This window comes from Myxocyprinus asiaticus, chromosome 2, assembly GCF_019703515.2.
Source record: "Myxocyprinus asiaticus isolate MX2 ecotype Aquarium Trade chromosome 2, UBuf_Myxa_2, whole genome shotgun sequence".
In the NCBI taxonomy this organism is placed as follows: domain Eukaryota; kingdom Metazoa; phylum Chordata; class Actinopteri; order Cypriniformes; family Catostomidae; genus Myxocyprinus; species Myxocyprinus asiaticus.
Window position 1 is genome coordinate 17,712,505 of NC_059345.1, and position 26,740 is coordinate 17,739,244.

The 26,740-nt window shown below is 37.9% G+C and overlaps 1 protein-coding gene across 1 annotated transcript in view; it reads left to right on the forward strand.

Moving 5' to 3' along the window:
• Positions 1-26,740, forward strand: part of LOC127413258 (neuron navigator 2-like) — a 117,314-nt gene that overhangs the window by 18,266 nt on the left and 72,308 nt on the right. Inside the window, exons 4-10 of the mRNA XM_051650238.1 lie at positions 6,122-6,194; positions 8,263-8,479; positions 9,050-9,103; positions 17,257-17,390; positions 23,691-24,831; positions 26,131-26,243; positions 26,357-26,465. Of these exons, the coding sequence (XP_051506198.1) occupies positions 6,122-6,194; positions 8,263-8,479; positions 9,050-9,103; positions 17,257-17,390; positions 23,691-24,831; positions 26,131-26,243; positions 26,357-26,465 (1,841 nt within the window). The remainder of the gene's footprint in view (positions 1-6,121; positions 6,195-8,262; positions 8,480-9,049; positions 9,104-17,256; positions 17,391-23,690; positions 24,832-26,130; positions 26,244-26,356; positions 26,466-26,740) is intronic.

The following is a 26,740-nucleotide window of genomic DNA, read 5'->3' on the forward strand; positions in this document are numbered from 1 at the left end:
GGAATATTTAGTAGCGAGGAAATTTCACGACTGGACTTGTTGCACAGGTGGCATCCTATCACAGTACCACGCTGGAATTCACTGAGCTCCTGAGAGCGGCCCATTCTTTCACAAATGTTTGTAGAAGCAGTCTGCATGCCTAGGTGCTTCATTTTATACACCTGTGGCCATGGAAGTGATTGGAACACCTGAATTCAATTATTTGGATGGGTGAGTGAATACTTTTGGCAATATAGTGTATATAGAGAGGGAGGGAGAGATAGAAACAGATAATGAGAGAGACAGTGTGTGTGAGGGAGCATCATATAGAAGGAATGTGTCCGGTATATGTTAATGTGTGTGCGTGTAATCATGTTTATTTGTGTGAGACAGACAATAGTTCTGTGTGTGTGAAGTTGTCTCTGGTCTGCCCTGCTGTGTTAATCACTATTGACCCGCTGAGGAGCAGATATACTCACACAGTTTCTAACAGGTAACCCGCAGCAAGGTGAGATGCAAATTACACACCTTGACTCGGGTACAAGCCTCTTGATGTTTTAAGGACTTCCTGGTTTGTTTCTGAAATACGCTAGTTGTGAAATCGTAAGTAACCAAGTACTTGAAATACTTTGTGTTTCTATTTTGTTATTTCTGGTTCAAACGTATCCGGATTGTAAAAACTATGAAAAGCACACAACAGGCCATAGTGTAAGTAAATATGTCCTTTTCTGAGTACATGCGACCTGTTGTTTAACAAGGTTTCGGTCTCTTTACTGTTGAATAGTTTCAGTATTAGCAGGAAAGCTGATGTATGTGTCATGTTTGGTATAGTTTTTAGCATGTATACTGTAGTTTTTACTATATATACAATGCCTGATTTCTTCTATTTTTTTGTGTATGTTCCATACTAAATTGTTTTAGATCTTCAAACGAGAAATAACATAAAACAAAGACAACCTGAGTAAACACAAAATACAGTAAAAAGAAAAAAACATATATATATATATATATATATATATATATATATATATATATATATATATATATATATTGGCTCAATCTTCTTTGCAGAACTGCTTTAGTTCAGCCACATTGGAGGGTTTTCGAGCATGAACTGTGTGGCAGGGCGGAGGGCGGGGCCGGGTCGTGATACCGCACACCTGGCCCCTAATTAGTCTGATTAAGCCTGAGAGGGATAAGGCCGACCGGAGACGGCATTGAGAGAGAGAGTTACGGACTGCTGTCTGACACCTGTGTGTGTGTTTGTCTTTTTGGTTAAGTTTATTATTATATTATTATTTATGTTATCAAGCCAGTTCTAGCCTCCTCCTTTCCATTGAATGTGTTACAAACTGCCTGTTTAAGGTCCTGCCACAGCATCTCAATCGGGTTCAAGTCAGGACTTTGATTAGGCCACCCCAAAACCATAATTTTGCTTCTTTTGACCCATTCAGTGGTGGACATACTCCCATTGTCTTGCTGCATAATCCAGTTGCGTTTGAGCTTCAACTCGCGGACTGATGACTGGACGTTCTCCTTTAGGATTTTGTGGTAGAGAGCAGAATTCATGTTTCCCTCAATTATTGCAAGTCGCCCTGGCCCGGAAGCAGCAAAGCATCCCCACACCATCACACTACCACCACCATGCTTGACCAGATAGGTATGATATTCTTTTTGTGGAATTCTGTGTGTGATTTACGCCAGATGTAACGGGACACCTGTCTTCCAAACAGTTCCACTTTTGACTCATCAGTCCACAGAACATTCTCTCAAAAGCTTTGGCAAATTCAGACGAGCCTTAATGTTCTTCTGGGTTAGCAGTGGTTTTCGCCTTGCCACTCTTCCATGGATGGCATTTTTGTCCAGTGTCTTTCTGATAGTGGAGTCATGAACAGTGACCTTTATTGATGCAAGAGAGGCCTGCAGTTCCTTGGATGTTGTCTTTGACTTTTTTGTGACTTCCTGGATGAGTTGTTGCTGTGCTCTTGGAGGAATTTTGGAAGGTCGGCCACTTCTGGGAAGGTTCAGTACTGTGAAAAGTTTTCACCATTTGGAGATAATGGCTCTCACTGTGGTTCTTTGGAGTCCCAAAGCCTTTGAAATAGCTTTGTAACCCTTCCCAGACTGATGAATTTCAGTCACCTTTTTTCGTCATAATTTCTGGAATTTCTTTCAACCTTGGCATAGTATGCTACTAGCTTCATGCTGCTGAAAAAGTTCTATTTTGGTGTTGATTTGATTGAGCATGGCTGGCAGTAATCAGGGTGTGTCTAGTCCAGCTGACCCCCATTATGAATGCAGTTTCATAGATTTGGGATTTAGTTACTTTTTCACACAGACCCAGTTGGTATTGGATAAATTTTTTGCTTCAATAATAATACATTATCATTTCAAAACTGTATTTTGTGTTTACTCAGATTGCCTTTGTTTTATGTTAGATTTTGTTTTAATTTTTTTTTTTATTTAGTATGCGATATACACAAAAACAGAAGAAATGGGGGCAAATACTTTTTTACAGCAATGTAGTTTAAGACTGGAACTTTGTTTTATAGTAAAATGGACATAAATTGCATGTTCTCCTACTCATTTAGGGGTAATTAAACATTTTCTGGAGTATTTCAGGCAATATTTATTTAATTGTATATTTATAGTACTAATGAAGTATAAACAGTATAAACTTCATTATGGTACATTAAGTTTGTAGATACTCTATTTGGAAAATGGGAATTTTGCTCTCTGTACAAATTAACCTGGAGTTAAAATGTGATTTGTTTTTTTTTTGTTTTTTTTAATCGTCCAGTAACTGTGGCCAGTTACCAAAAGTGTTACCTTCCCTCTTTTGTCAGTTCCAAAATCTAACTTGTCATTAGATATTAATTTCTGTTTTAATATCTTCTCTCTCTCTCTCTCTCTCTCTCTCTCTCTCTCTCTCTCTCTCTCTCTCTCTCTCTCTTTTGTTTTTTTGAGTAAATTTAATTCAGAAGAACTGTTCAAATTAATGTAATTAGTTTGTAATCTCATTTGCTGTCATTAAGTTTTATGCATATATCAATATTACTGTATATTGGTCATTGGGTACACCGCTCTTTATATTAATATCTGCATTGGCCATTGAACAGCACATAGCAGTTGAGTGTTTTTCACGAGTGAATTTCTGTGGCTGTGCGTATAAATACTATGTTTTGTTTTGGTGAAGTGTGCTTTTCATGGCTCTGTGATCAGTTGTTTGCTCTTACTCCACCAGGTTCTCATTTCTGTTGACCCAGTGAGTCTTTAATGCAGCTATTATTGGAATTTCATTCAGAGCAGTTTTTGCTGCCATGCATAACCTGAACAACTATCACAGAGTCAAATTTGTCATGCTAAAGCCAAATTGCTTCTTTTAGAGAGACACTTGAGCAAATGCACACTTTAAGTTTGGAGGTGCAAGTTAGAACAATTTGGCTTTCAAAAGAAAAATATATAACTGCACACTCTCTTACAAGTTTATTTTATTACCAATGTTTCGGCAACAAGCCTTTGCCGAAACGTTGGTAATAAAATAAACTTGTAAGAGAGTGTGCAGTTATATATATATTTTTTGAAAGCCAAATTGCCCCACACCCCTTTTTATAATGTATTCATCTTGACTTACAGAATAGTCTCTGTGATTTTTCAGTTTTCAGAGACAGAGAGAGAGAGGCAGATCCTCTCTTGAATATATTTTTATTTAGAAATGTTATTTTTAGTCCTGGATTTCTGGGATGGGGTCCCTTCAAAGGGTTAGTGGAATCTAGAACAGGGCAAGGACAGATTCTTTCCTCACATTTCTAGATCTCCATTGACCCTGCTGGCCGGCAACAGTTGTCTGCCAGCAACAGGGATATGACCAGTGAGGCAGAAATTTGTTACTATGGCTGACATAACTGACACTTGTGCTGACTAACCCATGGCAAATGACCAATTTTTTGAGTACATACTGAATTATATGGACACATCCTTCTGTATTTTATGCATAGGGACTGGGCTACCTAGTCGAAATACATTATATATACATAATGTATGTATGTAAAGGCCCTAGATTTGTTTGGGACAATCTACAGTCAGCCAGCTGGTCATTATCGCAAAATAAACCCCGACACAAACTCCGACACATATCATCCTGAAGGGGTCTGTTTTGTGTTATTGACTGGCTGACTGAACATTATTCTGCTTACTACACAGCTGCTTACCAAAAAAAAAAAGAAAAAAAAAGAACATAAATATATTGATATTGTAATAATATATAGTTTGAAATTATGTGAGAAAAAAATGTAGACTAGGCCTGCGCTATATGTAGAAAAAAACATGAATGAACATCAGAGGGTATGTTGAAAGATACAGTACAACTCACTGTATTACTGTACAACCCTGTCTGTTAATGTTGAAATAACAGTGGAGAAAATGAATGGGGAATGTCACACACCAAGTGACAATAACATGACCAGTCTATTTTCTGCTATCTGCATCACCATAAAAGTTACTTTTTGAAGGATTAAAATCATTCCATTATTGCAAACCCTTGCGATATGCATATTGTGGTATGCACATTTTCAGTATTTCTAAAAATGCGATATATATCATGCATTCCTAAAGAGACCATTGTGATACTAAAGACATGAAACTAGTACAGCTTTGTATGTTATCGATTACCTGGAACAGCAGTCAACTATACAGTTTAGTGGTGATTATACCAAAATATTTGACCACAGAATGCAGAAATTGACCAATCAGAATCAAGTATCCTAGAAAGCTGTGTTTCTATATTTGAGAGTGACGGAGTATGTTTGTGTTCTGGGAGCTCCCATTATTCACTGATGGTTAGTTAAAGGGATAGTTCACCCAAAAATGAGAATTCTCTCATCATTTACTCACCTGCATGCCATCCCAGATGTGTATGACTTTCTTTCATCTGCAGAACGCAAGCAAATATTTGTAGAGAATATCTCAGCTCTGTAGGATTATATAATGCATGTTAATAGTGACCAGACGTTTCAAGCTCCAAAAATCACATAAAGGCAGCATAAAAGTAATCCATATGACTCCAGTGATGCAATCGATTTGGGTGTAATACAGATCAATATTTAAATCCTTCTTTACTATAAAACTCCACTTTCAGAATTTGAAAGTGAAAGAGGAGATTTATTGTAAAGAAGGACTTAAATATTGATCAGTTTCTCACCCACAACTATCATATTGCTTCTGAAGACATGGATTTAACCACTGGAGTCACATAGATAACTTTTATGCTGCTTTTATGTGATTTTTTGAGCTTGAAAGGTCTAGTCACCATTCACTTGCATTGAATGGACCTACAGAGCTTTTTTGGGTGAACTATCCCTTTAAAACTGATCTCTTTGTTTATTTACAAAATTCCTTAAATGCTGACTGAGTTTGGCTAATATAAGGTGTGTTCAAGAAACTATCTTTTCTTTTCAGCTTATTGTTTTTCATTTTCATTTAATACATGTGAAATCTTAGCTCCACAAATTGAACAGGCCAGCCATAATTATGGATGATATCTTCAAGGCAAACAAATCGAAAAACTTGAACCCTAGAGTATCATAAATAAGATTAGCATATTACTAGTAGGGGGCACTTGAATTTATGTATTGCCTATTACATCACTCTCCTCTCAGCCAATCAGGTGTGCTTATGCACTGATTTGAGTGACACTAGGACATGTCTGGATCAGCACCGTGGCCTTGTTGGTGTCTCCTAGCAACAGGGCAAATGGAACGCCCTCAGTGATTGGGAGCAAAGGCTTTGCATACTGCTTTGACTGAGCAACAAATCTATGCTTTCTGATAACAATACACCTTCTAGAGTGAATGTCCTGCCCCATGTTCAGCCACAGGGTAAACATCAGCCTTAATCTTGACTGTAAGGACACAGCATGGTTTTAACTTGAATCAGGCTTTTTGTGTGTGTGTGTGTGTGTGTGTGTGTGTGTGTGTGTGTGTGTGTGTGTGTGTGTGTGTGTGTGTTTTAGGTGATTTTAGGACCTTTTTGGTGTTTTTATTTGTATGTGGTTTGTCCGCCAACAATTCTGGTAATTAAAACAAAAAAAAGAAAAAAAGCTTTACATTAATGTCTATCATTCTTTCTGTTTCTCTCTCTCTAGATTGAGAACATTGATGTCTGTCTGAGCTTCTTAGCAGCCAAAGGTGTGAACATACAGGGACTATCAGCTGAAGGTAAAAGTACATTTCAAGATCTCACAGCACCATCAAGACTTCAGAATTAAGATTTAATATCAGCTGATTGCTGAGTCAATTACTAAGCAGCAAATGTGATTTACACACTTTAAATCATTTTTAATTGTAGGTTAACATGTTCCTTGGTTCTTGTTCCATGTTTCACACCATTCATACTTTACCCTCGGCTGTTACGTAATCCTGGGTTGTCAGTTTTCAGGATTTCATTTACGAATGTTCATTTGTAAATTCTAGTTTAATGTACTTTTTTGGAGATTTAAGAGGTAAAAACATTTATTGGACAAGTACTGAACACAGCGAGCAACCTTTTTTAATAACTGCTTGTCCATTTGTGCACACAGCAAAAAATTATTTTTAAGACAAGTATTTTTGTCTTGTTTTCCTGTAAAATTATCTAAACATTCTTAAAACGTGATTTATGTACTTGTCAAACAAAATGGGATAAGATATTAAGTCTTGTTTTAAGATAAATAAAATGTTTGTAATTCTGCTCTGGTTTTCTTAAAGTCAACATGAAACTGCTTTCACAACCCATTTTACTTCCATAATTTCAAAGTGAGGACATTTAACAAGAACAAATATAGGGCAGGACTTGATTTTATTCATCAGGAATTGATTGAGAGTAATTGGGAGTAACATACCAGAAGAGACATGGATTGAGCGGAGGGGTTGAAAAATAAAAGGTAATGTCAGACAAAAAGGAAAGTAGTTTCAGAGGTGGAGCAAGTTATTAAATTTTCATTAAAGATTATGAAGCAGGGGCGGACTGGCCATATGGAGAACCGGGACTTTTCCCGGTGGACCGGCCACGAAACGGCCCCTCCTCAACATCTTTTGGGCTGGTTTTTATTTCCAATCCAGGGACGATTTCTCTTCCCAGTCCACCCCTGTTATGAAGACAGACGTTTTATTTTTTATATTTTTGGAATACTAAGAAAGTAAGTCAATTTTGATTTCATATTGTCTTTAAATCTTCTAAAACATACAACAAAACAAAACAAAGAATTTTTTTTTTTTTTTTTTTTACAGAGGCAAGTATTGTTTAGTTTATGATTGGTTGTCTATGGCTAAATAACTTGCCATTACATTCTACCACTGGGCTTCATTAATCAGGGTTAAAAGTGGCCTTAAAGGTGAACTCAGTAATTTTTTGTTTATGTCATCATGGACTTACACTGACATCTAGGGGCATGGAAGCAGCATCATTGAAAATAGATAGTTTTCAGTTTCCAATGCCATTGTAGAAATGTACTATTTACAGTCAGCCATGATTAATTTAATCCATGAGTGAAAGGGTCCAATTTCAGGGAAGTTACTGAGATTAAATGAGTAGCATTTGGCTGGTCATGTGATCCTAACATGGCAGCCTCCATGAGGTTACCCTCTCCAAGTAGATTTAAACAGCTTTCCAAGGATACTGATAAGACTGGAGTTTTTATCTCATGTGAGTGCTCATTATTTTATACATATGTTTCAAATTACTATTCAAGGTTTGATTTCTTTAGAGGTAACACCTTTTTTTATTGAGAGTGTACCTATAACTTTAACTAAAGGTCAAGCATTATGTGAAAAGCCTTTTAGAATATTTACCCCACTGTAGTATATCAGTGACTCTAAGACAGTATAGATAAATACTGTATACTGTAAAAGGGATGCTTTTATAATCACCCACTTGATTGGTGGTGGCACAATGGTTACAGCTCAGAGATGATAAAAAGAAGGTTGTAGGTTCGATTTCCACAAGGAGCGAGCTATCACCATGAGGCCCTCGAGCAAGATACTTAACCCCAGGTTGCTCCAGCAGGATTGCCCCTGTAATAAGTGTACTGTAAGTCACCTTGGATGAAAGTGTCTGACTAAATGACTACTTATGCTGGTTTAGGATCTGAGCTGCTAACATAATGATTGTAGGTTTTACAGAGACTGTCTTTGTAGTAAGTGCAACAAATTACTTTGAGCAAAAAGTGTCATCAAAGTTAAAACTGACTTGAGATTTCTCCACCATACTAAACAACTTCTTCTTGTTTAACATCTTGTCCTCTCTCAGAGATCCGGAATGGAAATCTGAAAGCTATCTTGGGGATTTTCTTTAGCCTGTCACGGTACAAGCAGCAGCAGCAGGCAAATCGACAGACACACACGCAACACGCACACGCGCCCTTAAGCCAGCAGAGCAGCGCCCCAGCCCAGCTGATCTCCTCCTCGCATGGGACACACACCTCAGCCTCACACACACACAAAGCCCAGGCGGAAATGCAGTCCAGGTAATGTGGATCCTCATTATTACTATGAGTATTGCTTGTATTTTATCTGTCTGCCTATATATCTGTCTTTCTTTCTTTCTTTCGATTATCTATCTATCTGTCCATCTGTCTGTCTGTCTGTCTGTCCACCTATATATCTGTCTTTCTTTCTTTCTTTCTTTCTTTCGATTATCTATCTATCTGTCCATCTGTCTGTCTGTCCGCCTATATATCTGTCTTTTTTCTTTCTTTCTTTCTTTTGATTATCTATCTATCTGTCCATCTTTCTGTCTGTCTGTCTGTCTGTCTGCCTATATATTTGTCTTTCTTTCTATCTATCTATCTGTCTGTCTCTCTGTCTCTCTGTCTCTCTGTCTGTCTGTCTGTCTGTCTGTCTGTACAAAAGCTCAGATCTTAAGAAACATAATTAATACTGCCTGCATATGTTGTATGGATTGTTTGTGGATTTATTTGGCATTTTAAGCAATATGTCTCAATTTGTCTTCATTCTCTCAGTCATTGCTGTCTATGTTTGGCTGTCTCTCTCTCTCTTTATCTCTTTCCATTCATGTTTCTCTTCTTTTGATTTAGGGATGCCTCTCAGAGTAAACTCAAGTTTTCCATTGGTCAGAAAAAGTCTTCTAGGTAGCACTTTCACTCCCATCTTGTGTTCCTGTGCATTTCCTTCCTTTCAACCTGCTTGACATCACCCTTCTCTTCCTCACTTACTTTCTGCATGCTATTTTGTGTCCTTACCCATATACAGTATGTATGTGTATGTGTATATGTATAAAACTGACTACAGTGTATCCATTGCAACAAACACTGATCAGTATTAAATCATTAAAATTATTATTATATTAAATATAGCTGTATATATAAGGCACTGTAAAATATTCTTAGTAATTATAATGTGTCCATAATGCCTCATAATACACCTTGTATTCAGTGGTATGTTTTTAACCACAGTTATAATGATTTGATTATTGCTTAAAACTACATAGTGTAATGCATTTAAACACGTGAGCAATACCACATTGCTGGTGTTATATCAGGTGTTGTCATAATGCATTACAATATTACAAGCATGCAGAGTTAATTCATGTATACGCATAAATAGGTGAGAGGTATTATAATGTATTATAACTGTGGTTGAAAGTATTTATTATAACAAACTGTGTAATGGATTTCAATGGATTTTAAAAGGCATTATTAATGCATTTATAATGCTTTTTGTATACATGTTTCATAGGAGGTGTCACCTATATATTTTATTAAACAGATTAATAAAAACAATTGTATAAAAATAAAAAATAAAAAATAAAAAATAGGAAAGAAAAAACGAAAGTAAACATCTTATCATGGTGGAATTTTTCTTGAAGATATCTGTCCTGACAGAATTTCATCACTCAGTCAGGCGATGTTACCCGAGAACATGTCCCAGTGGAAATGTCTGCCCAGTGAGCTGTGATAACTTTAAAATAACCCCTCTGTGTGATGTCTTGCTTGAGTATGCTATTAAATATTAATTGTGCTGTCTGACAGAAAGGTCTTGGTTGTTAATTTGTTTTGGATGTGTGACATGAATGCATTGTAAATGCATGTAAAATGTGTAACGCTATGAAATAACTTTTAAAATAACTACACTAAAAATACACAGAATCAGCCTATTTAAACATTCTTAGTCTAAATGTTGGTTAGTCTTAATAGTCTACCATTCACTAATGGCAACACTTGACACAATTTTGCCATCTAATGGTGCAAAGCTGCAATTACATTTAAACATTGCAGATATTTCATGTGAGAAAGAAAATAGAGAAAAATAGTGGATAGATACCATTTTTGTTATTTATGAGCAATTTGAAGCCCACACAATAGACAGCAATATGATTAGCATAGGTCACTATAGATGTATTTTACATGACACTGACATGATATTTAGCTAGACTTGATTTTTAGGTGAGATTAGCCTATTTGCCTGTCAATCATCATGGCTTTAAGGCTATAACTGATGGAGACATATCAGGTTATAATCCCTATAAAAAATAGATTTTCCTCAACATGAAAGCAGTCTACTGCATATTTCCTTAAATCAATATCTGGCAATCTCTTTTGAATATGTTAGTTTGGAATGGTTTCTGGACCTTTTTGTATAGGATTAAGAATGTAAAATATACAATATTGCAAATACCGGCACGACTCCTTCCTATTTAGATCATTGCATTTTTGTCATATATACAGTGCTGTGAAAAAGTATACTGATTTCTTCTGTTTCCATTTATAGCTCATCTTAAATTGTTTCAAAAATTCAAACAAAATCTAACATAAAACAAAGGCAATCTGTGTAAACACAAAATACAGTTTTTAAATGATAATGTTATTTATTGAGGCCAAAAAAGTTATCCAATACCAACTGGGCCTGTGTGAAAAAGTATTTCCCTTAGTTACTAAATCCCCAAATCTATGAAACTGCATTCATAATGGGGTTCAGCTGGACTAGACACACCCAGGCCTGATTACTGCCAGCCCTGTTTAATCAAATCAACACCTAAATAGAACTTTTTCAGCAGCATGAAGTTGGCTAAAAGGTCTTACCCAGTAGCACACTATGCCAAGGTCGAAAGAAATTCCAGAAATGATGAGGAAAAAGGTGACTGAAATACATCAGTCTGAGAAAGGTATTTCAAAGGCTCTGGGACTCCAAAGAACGACAGTGAGGGCCATTATCTCCAAATGGAGAAAACCTGGCACAGTACTGAACCTTCCCAGAAGTGGCCGACCTTCCAAAATTCCTCCAAGAGCACAGCGACGACTCATCCAGGATGTCACAAAAAAAGCCAAGGACAATATCCAAGGAACTGCAGGCCTCTCTCGCATAAATAAAGGTCACTGTTTATGACTCCACTATCAGAAAGACATTGGTCAAAAATGCCATTCATGGAAGAGTGGCAAGGCGAAAACCACTGCTAACCCAGAAGAACATTAAGGCTCATCTGAATTTTGTCAGAACACACCTTGATGATCCTCAAAGCTTTTGGGAGAATGTTCTATGGACTGATGAGTCAAAAGTGGAACTGTTTGGAAGACAGGTGTCCCGTTACATTTGGTGTGAAAAAGGAACATCATACCTATCCAGTCAAGCATTGTGGTGGTAGTGTGATGGTGTGGGGATGCTTTGCTGCTTCCGGGCCAGGGCGACTTGCAATAATTGAGGGAAACATTAATTCTGCTCTCTACCTGAAAATCCTAAAGGAGAACGTCTGGTCATCAGTCCGTGAGTTGAAGCTCAAGTGCAACTGGATTACGCAGCAAGACAATGGGAGTAAGTCCACCTCTGAATGGCTCAAAAGATGCAAAATTATAGTTTTGGAGTAGCCTAGTCAAAGTCCTGATTGAACCCGATTGAGATGCTGTGGCAGGACCTTAATCGGGCAGTTTATGCTCGAAAACCCTCCAATGTGGCAGAACTAAAGCAGTTCTGCAAAGAAGATTGGGCCAAAATTCCACCACAGCATTGTGAAAGACTGATCTCCAGTTATCGGAAGCATTTGGTTGCAGTTGTTGCTGCTAAAGGTGGCACAACCAGCTATTAAGTTTAAGGGGGCAGTTAGTTTTTCACATGGGTGATATAGGTGTTGGATACATTTTTTGCTTTAAGAAAAAAATACAAATATTTGAAAACTGTATTTTGTATTTATTGTTTTATGTTATATCTCATTTGAAGATCTAAAACAATTTAGTATGAAAAATACACAAAAATAGAAGAAATCAGGAAGGGGAAAAATGCTTTTTCACAGCACTGTAAATGCATTCAAGGTTAAACAGGGTTGCTGCTTAAATTCAGAGGGTCAGGACAAAATTTTCTCTTAAGTGATACAGTTTTTTGCCAAACAATTACCAAATATTACAAATTAAAATAAGATAAAATAAAAACAGCTTAAATCAGCCTAAAGTGGTTTGGTTGGTTGGTCTTGGCTGGTTTAGCTGGTTTCCCAACCTGGCCAAGCTAATGTTCAGCTGGTTTATTAAACCAGGCCAGCCTGACCACTAAAACCCAGCTTGGTGGTCAGCTAATACCAGTACAACTCCTTAGACTGGTGTAATCTGGGGTTTTTGTCAGGAGGAAGAGCAAATCTAAATATGTTAAGCTAAATGTTTTTAGCTGCAAAGCTAACTGTTGACACTCTTTGGCGGCAGTAGGAATAGCTTTTAGAAGTTGTGAACCACAGTCAGTTTGATGTAATTAATAATACATTTTTGATTGAGAGTAATTTGCTCTTGAATTGTTCAGGAGCACAATATGGGCTACTGTTTGCTAACTAAGCAGTTATGTTAGTATGCTTTCACTCATTGTCACCTCATCTTAGGTTCATTACTGAAACCCCATAAGGTTCACAGCCATGTCTCACACTTTCACACCTCTCTAGTTTGGCTTGCACTGTCTTGTTAACTTGCATACTACATTATAAGCTATTTGGCAATAGCTGTATGGGGTGCTGTTTGTAAAATAAAATGTGTTACAAAAACTGGTTTAATTTTGTCAGATTTAAAAATAAAATCTGCTCAGTTTGGCCAGATTTACGTAAATAAGCGTTTTTTTTATATATATATATATATATATATATATGAGTTTTCAAATATTTTTTTTTATCCATTTATTGTGTAACAAATACTTAAAAATAAATATCAAAGGGGCCTGGGTAGCTCAGCGAGTATTGACACTGACTACCACCCCTGGAGTCATGAGTTCAAATCCAGGGTGTGCTGAGTGACTCCAGCCAGGTCTCCAAAGCAACCAAATTGGCCCAGCTGCTAGGGAGGGTAGAGTCACATGGGGTAACCTCCTCATGGTCGCGATTAGTTGTTCTTGCTCTCAATGGGGAGCATGGTAAATTGTGCGTGGATCGTGGAGAGTAGCATGAGCCTCCACATGCGGAGTCTCCGCGGTGTCATGCATGACCAGCCACGTGATGAGATGCGCGGACTGACGGTCTCAGAAGCAGAGGCAACTGAGACTTGTCCTCCGCCACCCGGATTGAGGTGACACCACCACGAGGACCTACTAAGTAGTGGGAATTGAGCATGCCAAATTGGGAGAAAAAGGGATATTTATTTAAAAATAAATAAATAAATAAATAAATATCCATGCTAAATCCAAATGGTACATCTAAATCTTCAACTTAAGTCTAAATGTTAAATGTAAATGTTTAAACTAAATGTAAATGTTAAATCTAAATGTAAAACTCAAATATAAATTTTAAACCAAAATCTAAATAGAATTGTTATATATAAATGTTAAATCTAAATGTTAAATATGCACTGATGAGCCAAAACATTATGACCACTCACAGGTGAAGTGAATAACATTGATCATCTTCTAACAAGGTCACATGTCAAGGTCTGTGTAGACTAGATGGTAAGCGAACAATCAGTTCTTGTAGTCAATATGTTGAATGCAGGAGAAATGGGCAGGAGTAAAGATCCGTGTGACTTTGACAAGGGCCAAATTGTTATGGCCAGATGACTGGGTCGGACCATCTCTGAAATGGCAAGGCTTGTGGGGTGCTCCCTGTCAGCAGTGGTGAGTACCTACCGACAGTGGTCCGAGGAGGTAAAAACCATTAACCAGCGACAGGGTGTTGGGCGCCCAAGGCTCATCAATACATGAAGGCAGCAAAGGCTATCCCGTCTGGTCCGAACTGAGAGAAGGTCTACTATGGCACAAGTCACAGAAAAATGTTTATGATGGTTGCAAGAGGAATGTGTCACAACACACAGTGCATCGCACCCTGCTACGTATGGGGCTGTGTAGCTGCAGACCGGTCAGAGTGCCCATGATGACCCCTGTCCACAATCGAATGTGCCTACAATGGGTACGTGAGTGTCAAAACTGGACCTTGTAGAAGTGGAATAAGGTCGCCTGGTTTGATGAGTCCCATTTTCTTTTACATCACGTGGACGGCCATGTACGTGTGCGTTGTTTACCTGGGGAAGTGATGGCACCAGGATGTACTGTGGGAGGATGACAAGCCAGTGGAGGGAGTGTGATGCTCTGGGCAATGTTCTGCTGGAAAACCCCGGGTTCCGCCATTCATGTGGACGTCAATTTGACACGTGCCACCTACCTAAAGATTGTTGCAGACCACATACACCCCTTCATGGCAACAGTATTCCCTGATGGCAATGGCCTCTTTCACCAGGATAATGCACCCTGCCACACTGAAAACATTGTTCAGGAATGGTTTTAGGAATATGATGAAGAGTTCAAGGTGTTGCCCTGGCCTCCAAATTCCCCAGATCTCAATCTGATTTAGCATCTGTGCGATGTCCTGTAGCAACAAGTCCGATCCACGGTGGCTCCACCTTGGAACTTACAGGACTTGAAGGATCTGCTGCTAATGTCTTGGTGCCAGATACCACAGAACACCTTCAGGGGTCTTGTAGAGTCCATGCCTCGGTGGGTCGATGCTGTTTTGGCGGCATGTAGAGGTCCAACAGCATATTAGGCGGTGATCATAATGTTTAGTTCATCAGTGTACACCCTTTATATAAATCTTAAGCATAAATGATTAATATAAATCCTAAATCTAAATCTTAAATATAAACCTTAAATATAAATCCAAATAATACATCTAAATGTAAATAAAAAATATAAATGTTAAATATAAAAATTAAATATAAATGTTAAATCAAAATCTAAATCTTGAGCTAAACATTCAGAGGACATGGAAATTAATAAAGCCCCTGGGCTGTCTTGACTAAACTTAGTAACTGTGAATGAGACTCTAGCGAGACTTAGGCTGCCGGGGGGTTACCTTCTAGATACAGCCAGTGATCACCGGCAGGTGCATTCTGGCTAGAAATCTGTCCGACATGCTGTGATGTCATGCCGACATACAGGTATGTCAAAAAATACTCCCGTGTGTGTAAGAAAGTTTTTTTTTGTTTTTTTTTTTTTCAGTATATTTGTCGTTTAGTACTAGTTTTATTTGACTAAGAAAAATTACAATGGATGTATTTGAGGAGTGGGACCGCATTTTATTTTGTGATTACAGTGACTTAGACCAGAGACTTTGATTAGACACACAATCATTTTTTTTATGTGCCAGTGGACACCAAACGAGAGCTCTGTGCGAAAAAAAAAAAAAAGCTCTGTGCGGGGTCGGGGCAGCACCTACCTGTTGTACCAGTGGGAGCGTTGCCGCCCTAGGCATATATCGCCTTCACACACAAATGTGTTCATCAACTCAGCGTGACTTGATACTTTAAGAGACATATTTAATGTTCTCCAAAGGCGAGTGGCGGAAGCATCAATATAACACGCATGCGTGAATCTGCCGCTGCTCTCAGCTGCCATGTCGCATTGCTTTAACGTCATCAGTCAAGACAGACCAGGGGCTTTATTAATTTGCATGTCCTCTAAATGTTTAGCTCAAGATTTTGATTTAGATTTAACATTTATATTTAACTTTTATATTTAAGATTTATATTTTAGATTTACATTTAGATTTAACATTTGGATTTATATTTAAGATTTATATTAATCATTTTAATTTAAGATTTATGTTTATATTTATATGTAGGATTTGTATTTAACATTTATATTTATATTTAATATGTATATATAACATTTATATTTATATTTAAGATTTATATTTGAGTTTTATATTTAGATTTAATGTTTTCATTTAGATTTACATTTAAGATTTACATTTAGATTTAAATTGAATATTTAGATTTACCATTTAGATTTAGATTTAATATTAATTTTTAAGTATTTGTTACACAATAACAAAATCTGGCCAAATATAACCAGTTTTTGTAACACGTTTTATTTTACAAACGACACCCCATATACTTAGCTGTAGCGGGTGGTTAAACTGCAGCCTGGCTATGTTGCACCATTTCTGCACATTAAGTGAATTGATATCCTTACTGAATAAGCTGGTTCGCTGGTCTTAGCTGGTTTAAGCAGGTCTTGCTGGTCTAGCTGGTGTCCCAGCCTGGTTTAGCTAGTTTTCAGCTGGTTTAGCTGGTCGGAAAGCTGGTCCCGCAAATGTGCCCTAAATATTTCTAAAACCAGCAAAACAGACCAGCCTGACCAGGTTTAGAGACCAGAAAACCAGATTAGGCAGGTTTAAGCTGTTTTTGTTCAGCAAGGATGGATTTTTGGGATGGCAGTTGTGAGGAGACCCAATAAGTACCAGTACCACTTTCACATATACCTTCTCTTGGCCACATAGTCCTCTGTATAAGGAGCCTGAACATGGTACGCTGATAGGAGTGTCACTACACTTAAATGAAAAAGCACACCAAATCAATTAAGAGCTTTCAGGAAAGTAGATTTCCAGCTTAACTCATTAACTGGGAATTCACTGAATAAGGCTAATTTAGAGCAAGATACACACAGAAAAGTCTCTCTCAGTCTCTTAATAGATTTTTCCTGAAAAAAATCCTTTCATAGTTTTACATACGTTGGTTGGAGAAGATTATGTTGTTACACTTTATTTTACATTTTCCTTGTTACAGTGTAATTACACAAGTAATTACTGATTATTACCTATGAACAACATGTACTTACTATAGGTTTAGGGTTTGGTTTAGGGTTAGTTGCTTGTAATTATGCATAATTTACTGTTATTGCTATAGTCAATACATGTAATATGTGTAACAAGGAAACTGTAAAATAAAGTGTAACCGATTATGTTAAAGACCTAGAGGTAACCTTACAAGTTAATTCTGTCGCTGTATTAATATAAATTTCTCTCTAAAATAACTTCTTTCTCTCACCCTGACAGATTACCTGGCCCAACCTCAAGGGTGTCCACAGCGGGCAGTGAGAATTCTCCTCGAGGGTCCATCAGTTCAGCAGGGAACCGCCGGAGTCAGGTGTTCAGTGATAAAGCCAAACCTGCAGCAGCTCAGGCCAAAGGTACAGCCAGTTTCACAGCCTCAAGAAACTGTTCACACAAAAATAAATTATCTGTCATTATTTTTTCCCCTTCATGATATTCCGAACCCATGTGATTTTCTTTCTCATGCGGTACACAAAAAGAGATGTTGAAATGAATATTGTGGTTTGTCTTTTCAATTGTGGATAGTGCCTCACTTTAAAGTTTAAAAAAGGTTCAAAAGTATCATTAAAGTAGTTCATGCGACTCATGCATCATATTATAAGTCTTCTGATGGTATACAATAGGTTTTGGTGAGAAACAGTCAGAAATTGATGTCATCATACAGTGATAATCAATCAACAGTATATCAATGGCCTAGCAAACACCCATCATGGTGTGTTTTGCACAGGCAAGCACGTTTCTTGAGAAAATGTGTATATCCGTTTAGTGATGCTAGCGGCTCAGAAAGACGCACTTCACCTTTAATATCAGTATTTCATACGCTGATTTCACTTTTACATCTAAACCAAAACATTAAATCAGAGCAGAGATCCGTTTCTTAAAACATTGTGTCTAACTTTTAATATTGGTGTTTTCAAAGGGACTCGTACCTCCTTTTCTTTAAAAAAAAAAAAAAGCAAAAATCAAAGATACAGTGAGGCACTTACAATAGAAGTGACTGGGAACAATTTTTGGAGGGTTTAAAGGTTAAAAACGTGAAGCTTATAATTTTATAAAAGCAATTACATTAATTCTTCTGTAAAAACTAATGCATTATTTGAGCTGTAAAGTTGTTAAAGTAGTCATTTTTTAAGTCATTTTTACAGTCATACAGCCATGTAGGGCAAAGTTTGTGAAATGCATGAATAAGGTATGTTGTGTTTGTCATCCAAATGTAATCTGTTGTGTATTAAAATTAGTTATATTACACAGTATTTTTAAACAGTGTCTTCTTGGACTAAATGGAGCAGTCCCCTCCACTTAAAGCTTACTGTATGTTATGGGGATAATCTTTATGTACATTATAACCTAAGTTAATTTGTTCATGTGGAAGTAGGTCTTTTACTGGATGTCTGCACCTTTAATTTTGTGGCACCGTGCTGACACATGCCAACCCCATTTCTGTGACCTTTCTGCTCTGAATGTTCTCTTACAGAGCTGTGCTTAGTTTGGAGTAGTTAATGTTGCAGTCAGTGCTGGAAATAACTGCTAATAATGGTCCTGAGGTTAGATAGTCACACTAGCTGTAGCTGTTTGAAAGATGTTGCGAATGTATGTTTGTGTTTGTATGTGTGTGTGTGTGTGTGTGTGTGTGTGTTTGGTACTGGATTTGAGAGTGGAGTGAACGAAGCATGGACAGCTTCTGCATTAATTTAGCTCCAATTAGTGAGTTTTTCGCCCTGAGAATGTGGCTAAGATGAAAGAGAGAGAAAAAAAGGGAGAGAGACAGAGAAAGGGCTGTCTTTCCGATTTTCACAGCGTCATGCTTTCAAATTCCTGCATGACAGCAATCTGTCCTATTTTTCTGTATTCATATGGAGGAACTTCAAGAGTTTATAGGAATACTTCACCCAAAAATAAACATTTGTCATCATTTACTCTTATGTTGTTTCAAACACATATTACTTTCTTCCTTTCGTGGAACACAAAAGGAGAAATGTTGACAAGTGTTTGTGCTGCTTTTTGCCATACAGTGAAAGTGAATGGGGATGTTGTCCATATGATTTCTGTGCATGTCATGTATATTCCAAGTCTTCTGAAGTCATACAATATTAGTTGTTATTCACTGAACAGACCGTTGTCAGTTGTTATTCACTGAAAATACCCTCTGCCATAATTTTCAAAGCTGTTTAGAATATTCAAACCTGGTGCAATGCATTCAGTTACGAAACCAATACCGTTTGTTGTCATTGACGTCAAACTTGATATGACGCTTTTTGATGCTCTAAGATTGAATTTGCAATGCGCAAATGAGATATAAGTGCTACAAGGGAAAGTTGTATGTGTTTGAAATGGCATTAGGTCGAGTAAAGACAGAATTTTAATTTTTTGGTTTGTTATTCCTTTAAATGGCTCAGTACATAGATTATCTACCACATTCTCTAAAGAGGTGCTGCAATAGACCATTTCAAGGACTGTTCGTTGGTGAAGTCAAGTGACATCATTGTTCCATGAACATTTCCTGCTTGTCAAAACAGCCAAAGGTCAACTGATGTAGAAAGGAAGTCCTGCCTTACAGGTAAAATAGCCTATCACCTTTTAGATACAGAAATTGCCCGTCAATCAGTGTGAGAACGTGCGTGCGCATTAGCTACACAAGATGGTAAAAATGCATTTTTTAGCATAATCTGAGTTAAAGACGCAGAATTTATTATACCAGTTGTGACGGAACAACGCGCCCCTCCCTTGGATCATCGTCACCCGACGTGACGGGGCTCACCTGAACCCAGTGAAGAGCCTCATCACCGTTGCCTCTAAACACAGAGCAGGCCTCTCCTCAGGAAACTGGTTTCTACTTGCTGGTATCTTCGCAGGACCAGGAACAGAGCATGGATGATCCGGTGCGAGTTACTGTAGATGCGTCGCTGGACCCGCACCCCGGAACCCAGGCACGAGTCAGATGCGGCGTTGGCGATTGGAGCATGCGTCACAGCCGATGGACCAGAATGCCGGCCTGCTATTCCCCTTGAGTGCCGAGGCCCAGGGAAGCCGGGCCACTGGGGTGAAGCCGCCACCCCAGGCGCCTCGGACCAAGGAGGGGAGTGCGTCGCAGCCGCCAGGATCATCTGGACCTTCCCCTGTCTTCACTACTCTTTCTTCAAATAGCCCTTTCCACCACGAAGGCCCCAGATTCCCCTTTGTTTTGGACATTTTAAATAAATGCCTCTCTGAGGCCTGACGTCTCTTGCTCACCCTGCCACACAGTGTTGTCAGATTTTACTTCTTTGAAATCCTTGAAATGGTCTATATGTTTGTGCACATATTCCTCTGTATTTAATGAGATAAACATTTGATTGAGCACATTCTGCTAATGAAAAACCTTTCGTTTAGTTTAGTGCATGTTAAACATAGCTTAGAACAGTTTATTGAAGTCATACATTTTACACAGATAATACACCTACTGTGTAGACCTATGCTTAATAAACTGTATATTATATACTCTATGTATTGTATGTTTACAATGGCTCACTATATTAGAGTATTTTGAGCAGCCCCCAAAATGATTTGATATTTTTGAATGTTATCACATTAGATTATGAAACATAACAGCAAGTGGCATCTGCAAACAAATGTTGCTAGACCTTTTCTGAGAATTATCATGAGCAACTGGTTTTAAGATGATGTTTAGTGGAAATATAAATTCAGTTCCCCTTAAATTCACACAGGTGTCCTTGCAGAGTAATCACAGTTTATCACATTATCTGTGGACATGGTCTACTAACATTTGATAACCACAAAGTGTCACACTCCTTTTTGTCTTAATTGTTAGTACTATAGCTATTGTTTTGTCATTTCAAACCTGACAATATTTTTATTGCGAAATGGCTCGCTTGAACACTGTGCTTGTGCTTTCTTTCTTTAGAATAAATTCTTCTTGGTTTGATATTTTTTTATCTGGTGCAATGCCATTCATACATTTTAAAGCATGGCCACTGTATCTTCCAGCTGTAATGTGTGGCATGCGTGCAGTTGAAGAGTTCAGATGTTTCATCTTGTGACGGTGAAAGTTAGTGAATTAGTGTCAGCCGACTGTTTTTGCCATAATGCAGTTAACTGTTATTATGTGTATGTGACCCACTTAATGGCGAGCTGAGTGAGAAAGTGACCGTCAGGGCATATACTGTAAGCACAGAACAGAGGGCATAGCTTTTCTCAATATTTTTTGTGATTTTTTCACTTAATTGTTTACTTTGTTTTTACATCAATAAGTAAAATCAAAGCGGGCGGATGAACTGCAATGAACTTATAATTGTTGTAAAAAGTTGTAGTTGTATCTTTGGCACCACTTTGATTTTACTTTAAGGCATCAAATAAACTACATTTTTAGTGGGTTGAAAGTATACAAAGAGGGAAAAAAAGTGACAAGGTGCTAAATGAAACATGGCATGAACCCTATATTAGTGGTTTCTCATGAGGTGGTCATTTGAGGCTAATGATAGCTGTTATTGTGCTGGGTAGATTTAACTACTTAAATATGGACTTAAAGAACCCTGAGGGCAGAATTTTCTCTATAGTTTCCTGATCACAATGAAACATTTTTGTTGTGTGAATGATGCATGGTGACAGGACTCTGCTATTTATCGTAGTTTTGTTTGTTTTTGGAAGATAACTGCAGAAGTTTAGAGAGAACTTCACTGACAGAACCCCACCTTACTCCCTATTCTCTGAATATCAACATTCAGTTTACTAAGGCAAGCATCTATATTACTATTGCTCATACTTTGGGTTAGGGATTTTTTTCTAAAACCCCAAGCTTAGTATTGTTTCAGCATTTATATTATTTTGACAGTTAGAAACCATCTAGAACACCCTAACAAACACCTAGCAATATGTTAAAAAAAAAACAACAAAAAAAAAACATAAAAACCTCACAGCAATTCCCTGGAAACAACATCCAGCACCCTAGCAGCGTGGTTGCATTTTCAAGCACCACTCATAATTACTTAAGAAAATGTAAAAATCCAGTTTTATCATCTCTCTCTCAACTTTAATCTCTATTACTAAGTCAGGTCATTTTTCTTTTCAACCTGCCCTCCCCTTTGCCTCTTTCCTCTCTCTACCTATTGGAAGTCATTAGCGGTCTGACCCACTTCTCTCTGGCTGGCATGGCTAATTGGACCTTAATCACTTCCTAATTGCTGCTTTCTTTCTGCTTTGCTCGTTAAATGCCAAACTGAATGAGATGAGAACACTGTTTTTCCCCACATCAGATCATGAATAAAAAAAAAAAAAAGTTAGATCTGAGAAACACTGGAAGATTTTATTTTTAATTTGGTTAAAAACAATTTCCAGCTGTGATATGGAAAGTTTTCTCACAGAATGGCTGACAGTATTAACAACAGTGCTTGCTCATATACCATTCCAGAGCTCAATATAGACAATTTCCCTATTTTGCAATGTTTTTAAAATGGAAAATTATGAATATTAGAAACTCTGGTTATTTATTCAGTGTAATTATACATTTATAGTTTCATACAGCTTTACTGCAAGGTCTCGTATTGAGCAATGTTGGTATATACTCAGCTATTTTTTGGAGTTGAATTTACAGGGTTTTTTTTTTTTTTTCTTACTCGGGCACTTTAGATCTTTTTTGGTCTGGTCCACCGGCACACTGGCAAAAGAGAGAGAACAAGATCTATAGAGGCACAGAAAAGGAGAGGGAGAGAGAGACCCAGAGGGAGTGTGAGAGTAGGCAGAGAGACAGAGAGAGACGTTTTAATGAGGGCTGGAGAGAGAGGGACGGTGTGTTTTTGTGCGAGAACTCAACACTGTTTGCTGTCAGAGTTTTATTTGGAGTCTAACTTCTGAGAGTGAACTTGGCTGCTGAGACGCTACAGGTCGGACTGACCGTGAAACTTGTGCACTTTAACAAATGGACCAGCCAGGTGAATGATTTTGAGATAAAGCAGACTTGTAGAATTCATTTTATATGAGTTAGTGGCACTGTGACATTATCTATGTTTTTCTTTTTAGAAACCTATGAGTATTTCTTTTGAGTGAGCTATAAGCAAATTTCCTTCTGAAAGCTTGTATTTTTTATCCTTCATTGGCCAAAAATGTGGTGTCAAATTGCACGGCTGTTTCTTTTTCTTAGTTTTGTCACTAGCCATTTCATATTCCCACTGGGTAAACCTCGACTTTCAGTGATTAATATGAATTAAGTATGTTTTTTGCGTGCTTTGTGTTTAAATCTTCCACAGTTGATTTGTCAGTTCTTTTTAAGTTTGAAAGCTATTTATGTAGGCCTAAAATAGCTAAGTTTTGCCTGGATTGTGTTGAATGGGCACTAAAATCGTACCCACTGTGTTAGTGTAAACAGTTTAGAGATAATCTCAGTTGGGCTGTGCACAGCTCACGATTACATTAACACTGGCTCAGTAGTAACTAGCCTTTTATGGACTGGGAGAACAGTGTGAATACACATCCCTGGTTTAAATCCATGCTTACCTTGCCCCTACTCTACTTGTTTTTCTGAGCAATTGATTAAATTTGTTCTAATTTTTGCATTATATCCTTTTTCAGGATCTTCTTCAGTTTCCATTTCTCCCCATCTTTTATCTCCTATTATTTCACTTCTGCTGTGTTTCAACACAACCTATTTGTAATTTCCTCTCTAGAATCATCAGAGAGTGTCACTTCACATACTCAAGGTGTGACTGAGCACACTCTCTCACCCCCAGTGACCACCTGCATCTCTGTTAGCACCAGCACTGTGGCATTATCATCTTCATCGTCAGCCATCCCCCAGCCCAACTCGAATAGCAAACCTTGGAGAAGCAAATCTCAGAGCACCAAGCACACCGCTACCTCCACGGTGCTTTCCATCAAACAAGATGTTCAAGCCAAGCAGACTGTGCCCACGGAACCGCCCCCTAAAGCTCTGCCTCCGAGGTCCATGTTGGAGAAACTCAAAATTTTCAACAGCAAAGGAGGCTCCAAGTCATCAACGCAAACAGAGGGCGCTGTTACACCAACGACAGGAGGGAAAGATGGCAGTTTGGAAAGAGTGAAAGCTGGTTCCAATACAGAACCTCTGGAGGAAATAGATGGGAACGTCAGACCTGTGAACGCCTCAAGTGCTGTTACGATGACGGCCAGCAGCCCGAAGATTGCATTGAAGGGTATTGCGCAGCGGACCTTTAGCCGAGCACTCACAGCAAAGAAAGGCTCAACTAAGGCAGTAGAGAAAGAAAAGGAAAAAGAGAAAGAACGAGCTAAAGTGAAAGACAGAAATGGGAAAGAGGGGTTGAAGCATGTCCCTGTCTCTGAAAAAGTAGAGCCCAAAGAGGAAGTTAAGGAGGAAGTTGTTGCCTCAAGTGGCATTACTTCTTCCGAGGCAGAGCCCAGGAAAACCTCTAAAATCGCAAGCTTTCTACCCAAAGGCGGAAAAGTGGGTGGTACTAAGAAAGATGGCTCTGCCCCTGTGCAAAGCGGTATCCCAAAACCAGGAAGTAAAAGCACGGGAAATGGAGCAGTAAAAAGCTCAGCGTTGCCCCTTGGTGGTAAAGACAATGAGAGGCCACACAGTATGCGTCTGGGAGGGGGTCTGGGACTTCACAGGGACAGCCGACATTCCTCATCCTCTTCTAGCCTTGCTTCCACTGAGGGCAAAGCACATCAGATACACAGTGCAGCCCCAGTGGCCAATGGAAGCAGTACACAATCGACAGCCAGCAACACAGTCAGTGTGCAGCTCCCTCAACCCCAGCAGCAATACAGCCATCCTAATACAGCCACCGTAGCACCTTTCATGTACAGGTAAGACTTACTGAGGTTTACAGAGACTTAGGCCAGGTTTTGATTGTAAACTTTTGAATCATTTGAGATAAATGTTTAGTGGTGCTTTCTAAGGCAAGTGTCATTATTACTATTGCTCATACTTAGGGTTAGGGTATTTTCAAAACTTGGGACATGAATGATACCTCAAATTGTCCAGGTTATTAAAGAGGGGCTATTACTTTTTTAAATGATCAGACTTATGATTTTCACCTGGTGGACAGGGAATTCCATAGACTTACATTGAAGGGGGGCCTGATTCATATCTAGGAAACAGAATATCATAGAGACTTGGGGATAGACTCTTTTGACTTGGGCTAGTAAAGAACAGTGTTGGGTAACTTTCTCAAAAGAGTAATCCACTACAAATGGCTAAAATTGTAATACAATTACTTTACTGATTAATTAATGGGAAAAGTAATCACATTACTAATTACTTTTAAGTTACTTTCTAAAACACTTTTCACAGCAAACTTTGTTTTTCCGATCAGCAAAATAAAAATAATGTCTATATTTCCTTCTTGTTCAATGTCGCACACAAGTCATGCAAACGTTTCTCCCTTGCAATGATTTGTTTGTGACACTTCAGCTGTGCATATGAACATAATTTATGTTTAACATGAATTCTACATAAATAATATTATTTGAGAAATTTGTAATGTACATAATAGTGATAAACTTAAATGGAAGTCAGAACCATAATCTTGATTACAAGAATTTAAAATGCGTTACACTACTTTTTGACTATGAAGAAATTTGAATACAGAAACTAATTACTTTGTAGTCAGATTACACCCGACACTGGTAAACAACAACCCAGAACACCCTAGCTACCAACAGTAAACTTCCTAGCAACCACATAACATGATAAAAATGCATAGCAAGGCAACCAATAACAACAGCCTAGCATCGTGGCAATGATTTTTGCTCACAGAAAAACGGAAGCACAATTTCAGAAGTGTCCTTATTTTACAGTCTTAAATCTCTGTACTTAATGTGCTGTAGATTATGCGACGTTTGCATTAAAAAAAAGTCCACACAAGTAAATGTACAGGCGTGCTCGCATGTTTATGATGACTCCCCATTAGGCTCAGCTGTGAGGTGTTTGACTGGTCATGACCTCTTTGCATTGTGTTTTTCCAAAAAAGATTATTTTAGTCAGGCCGTGACCACATCTGACCGAACTGTCACAGGGAATATGTGTGTAATGTGTAAGTTCATCTACATCTATTTGACTGACAGGTATGTTTTTACAGTTATTTTGAATGCCTCTGTTTTTAGGTCTCAGAGTGAGGCAGATGGAAACGTTAGCACAATCCCAAGCTCTGGATGTCGTGGTAGTGACTCTATTAGCTTTAGTAAGATCAGCCAGACTTCTACTGAGGACCTGTCGGGTAACTTTTTTTAATATTAAATAATAATAATAATCAAAATATGTTTTAACTAAGAATGTAGCAATTTTAAGGTTTAAATAAAAAAATAAAAAAATGTAAATAATGATATTCAGGTGAAGATCCTGAGACCAGACGGCTAAGGACTGTCAAAAACATTGCCGACCTACGGCAGAATCTGGAAGAGACCATGTCTAGTTTGCGGGGGACTCAAATCACGCACAGGTAATAGCTGTAAATCTTGTCTTATTTTAGACAGTAAACTACCTTTAACTGCTCCATAGGTGTAATAGACATTTATATATATATATATATATATATATATATATATATATATATATATATATATATATATATATATATATATATATATATATATATATATATATATGTGTGTGTGTATATGTCATGTTACATTAAATGTCAAATGGGGTTTTGAAGGGGAAATTGGTTAAACCAAAATCAGTACATTAGTGTCTGTTTGAACAAGACATAATTTA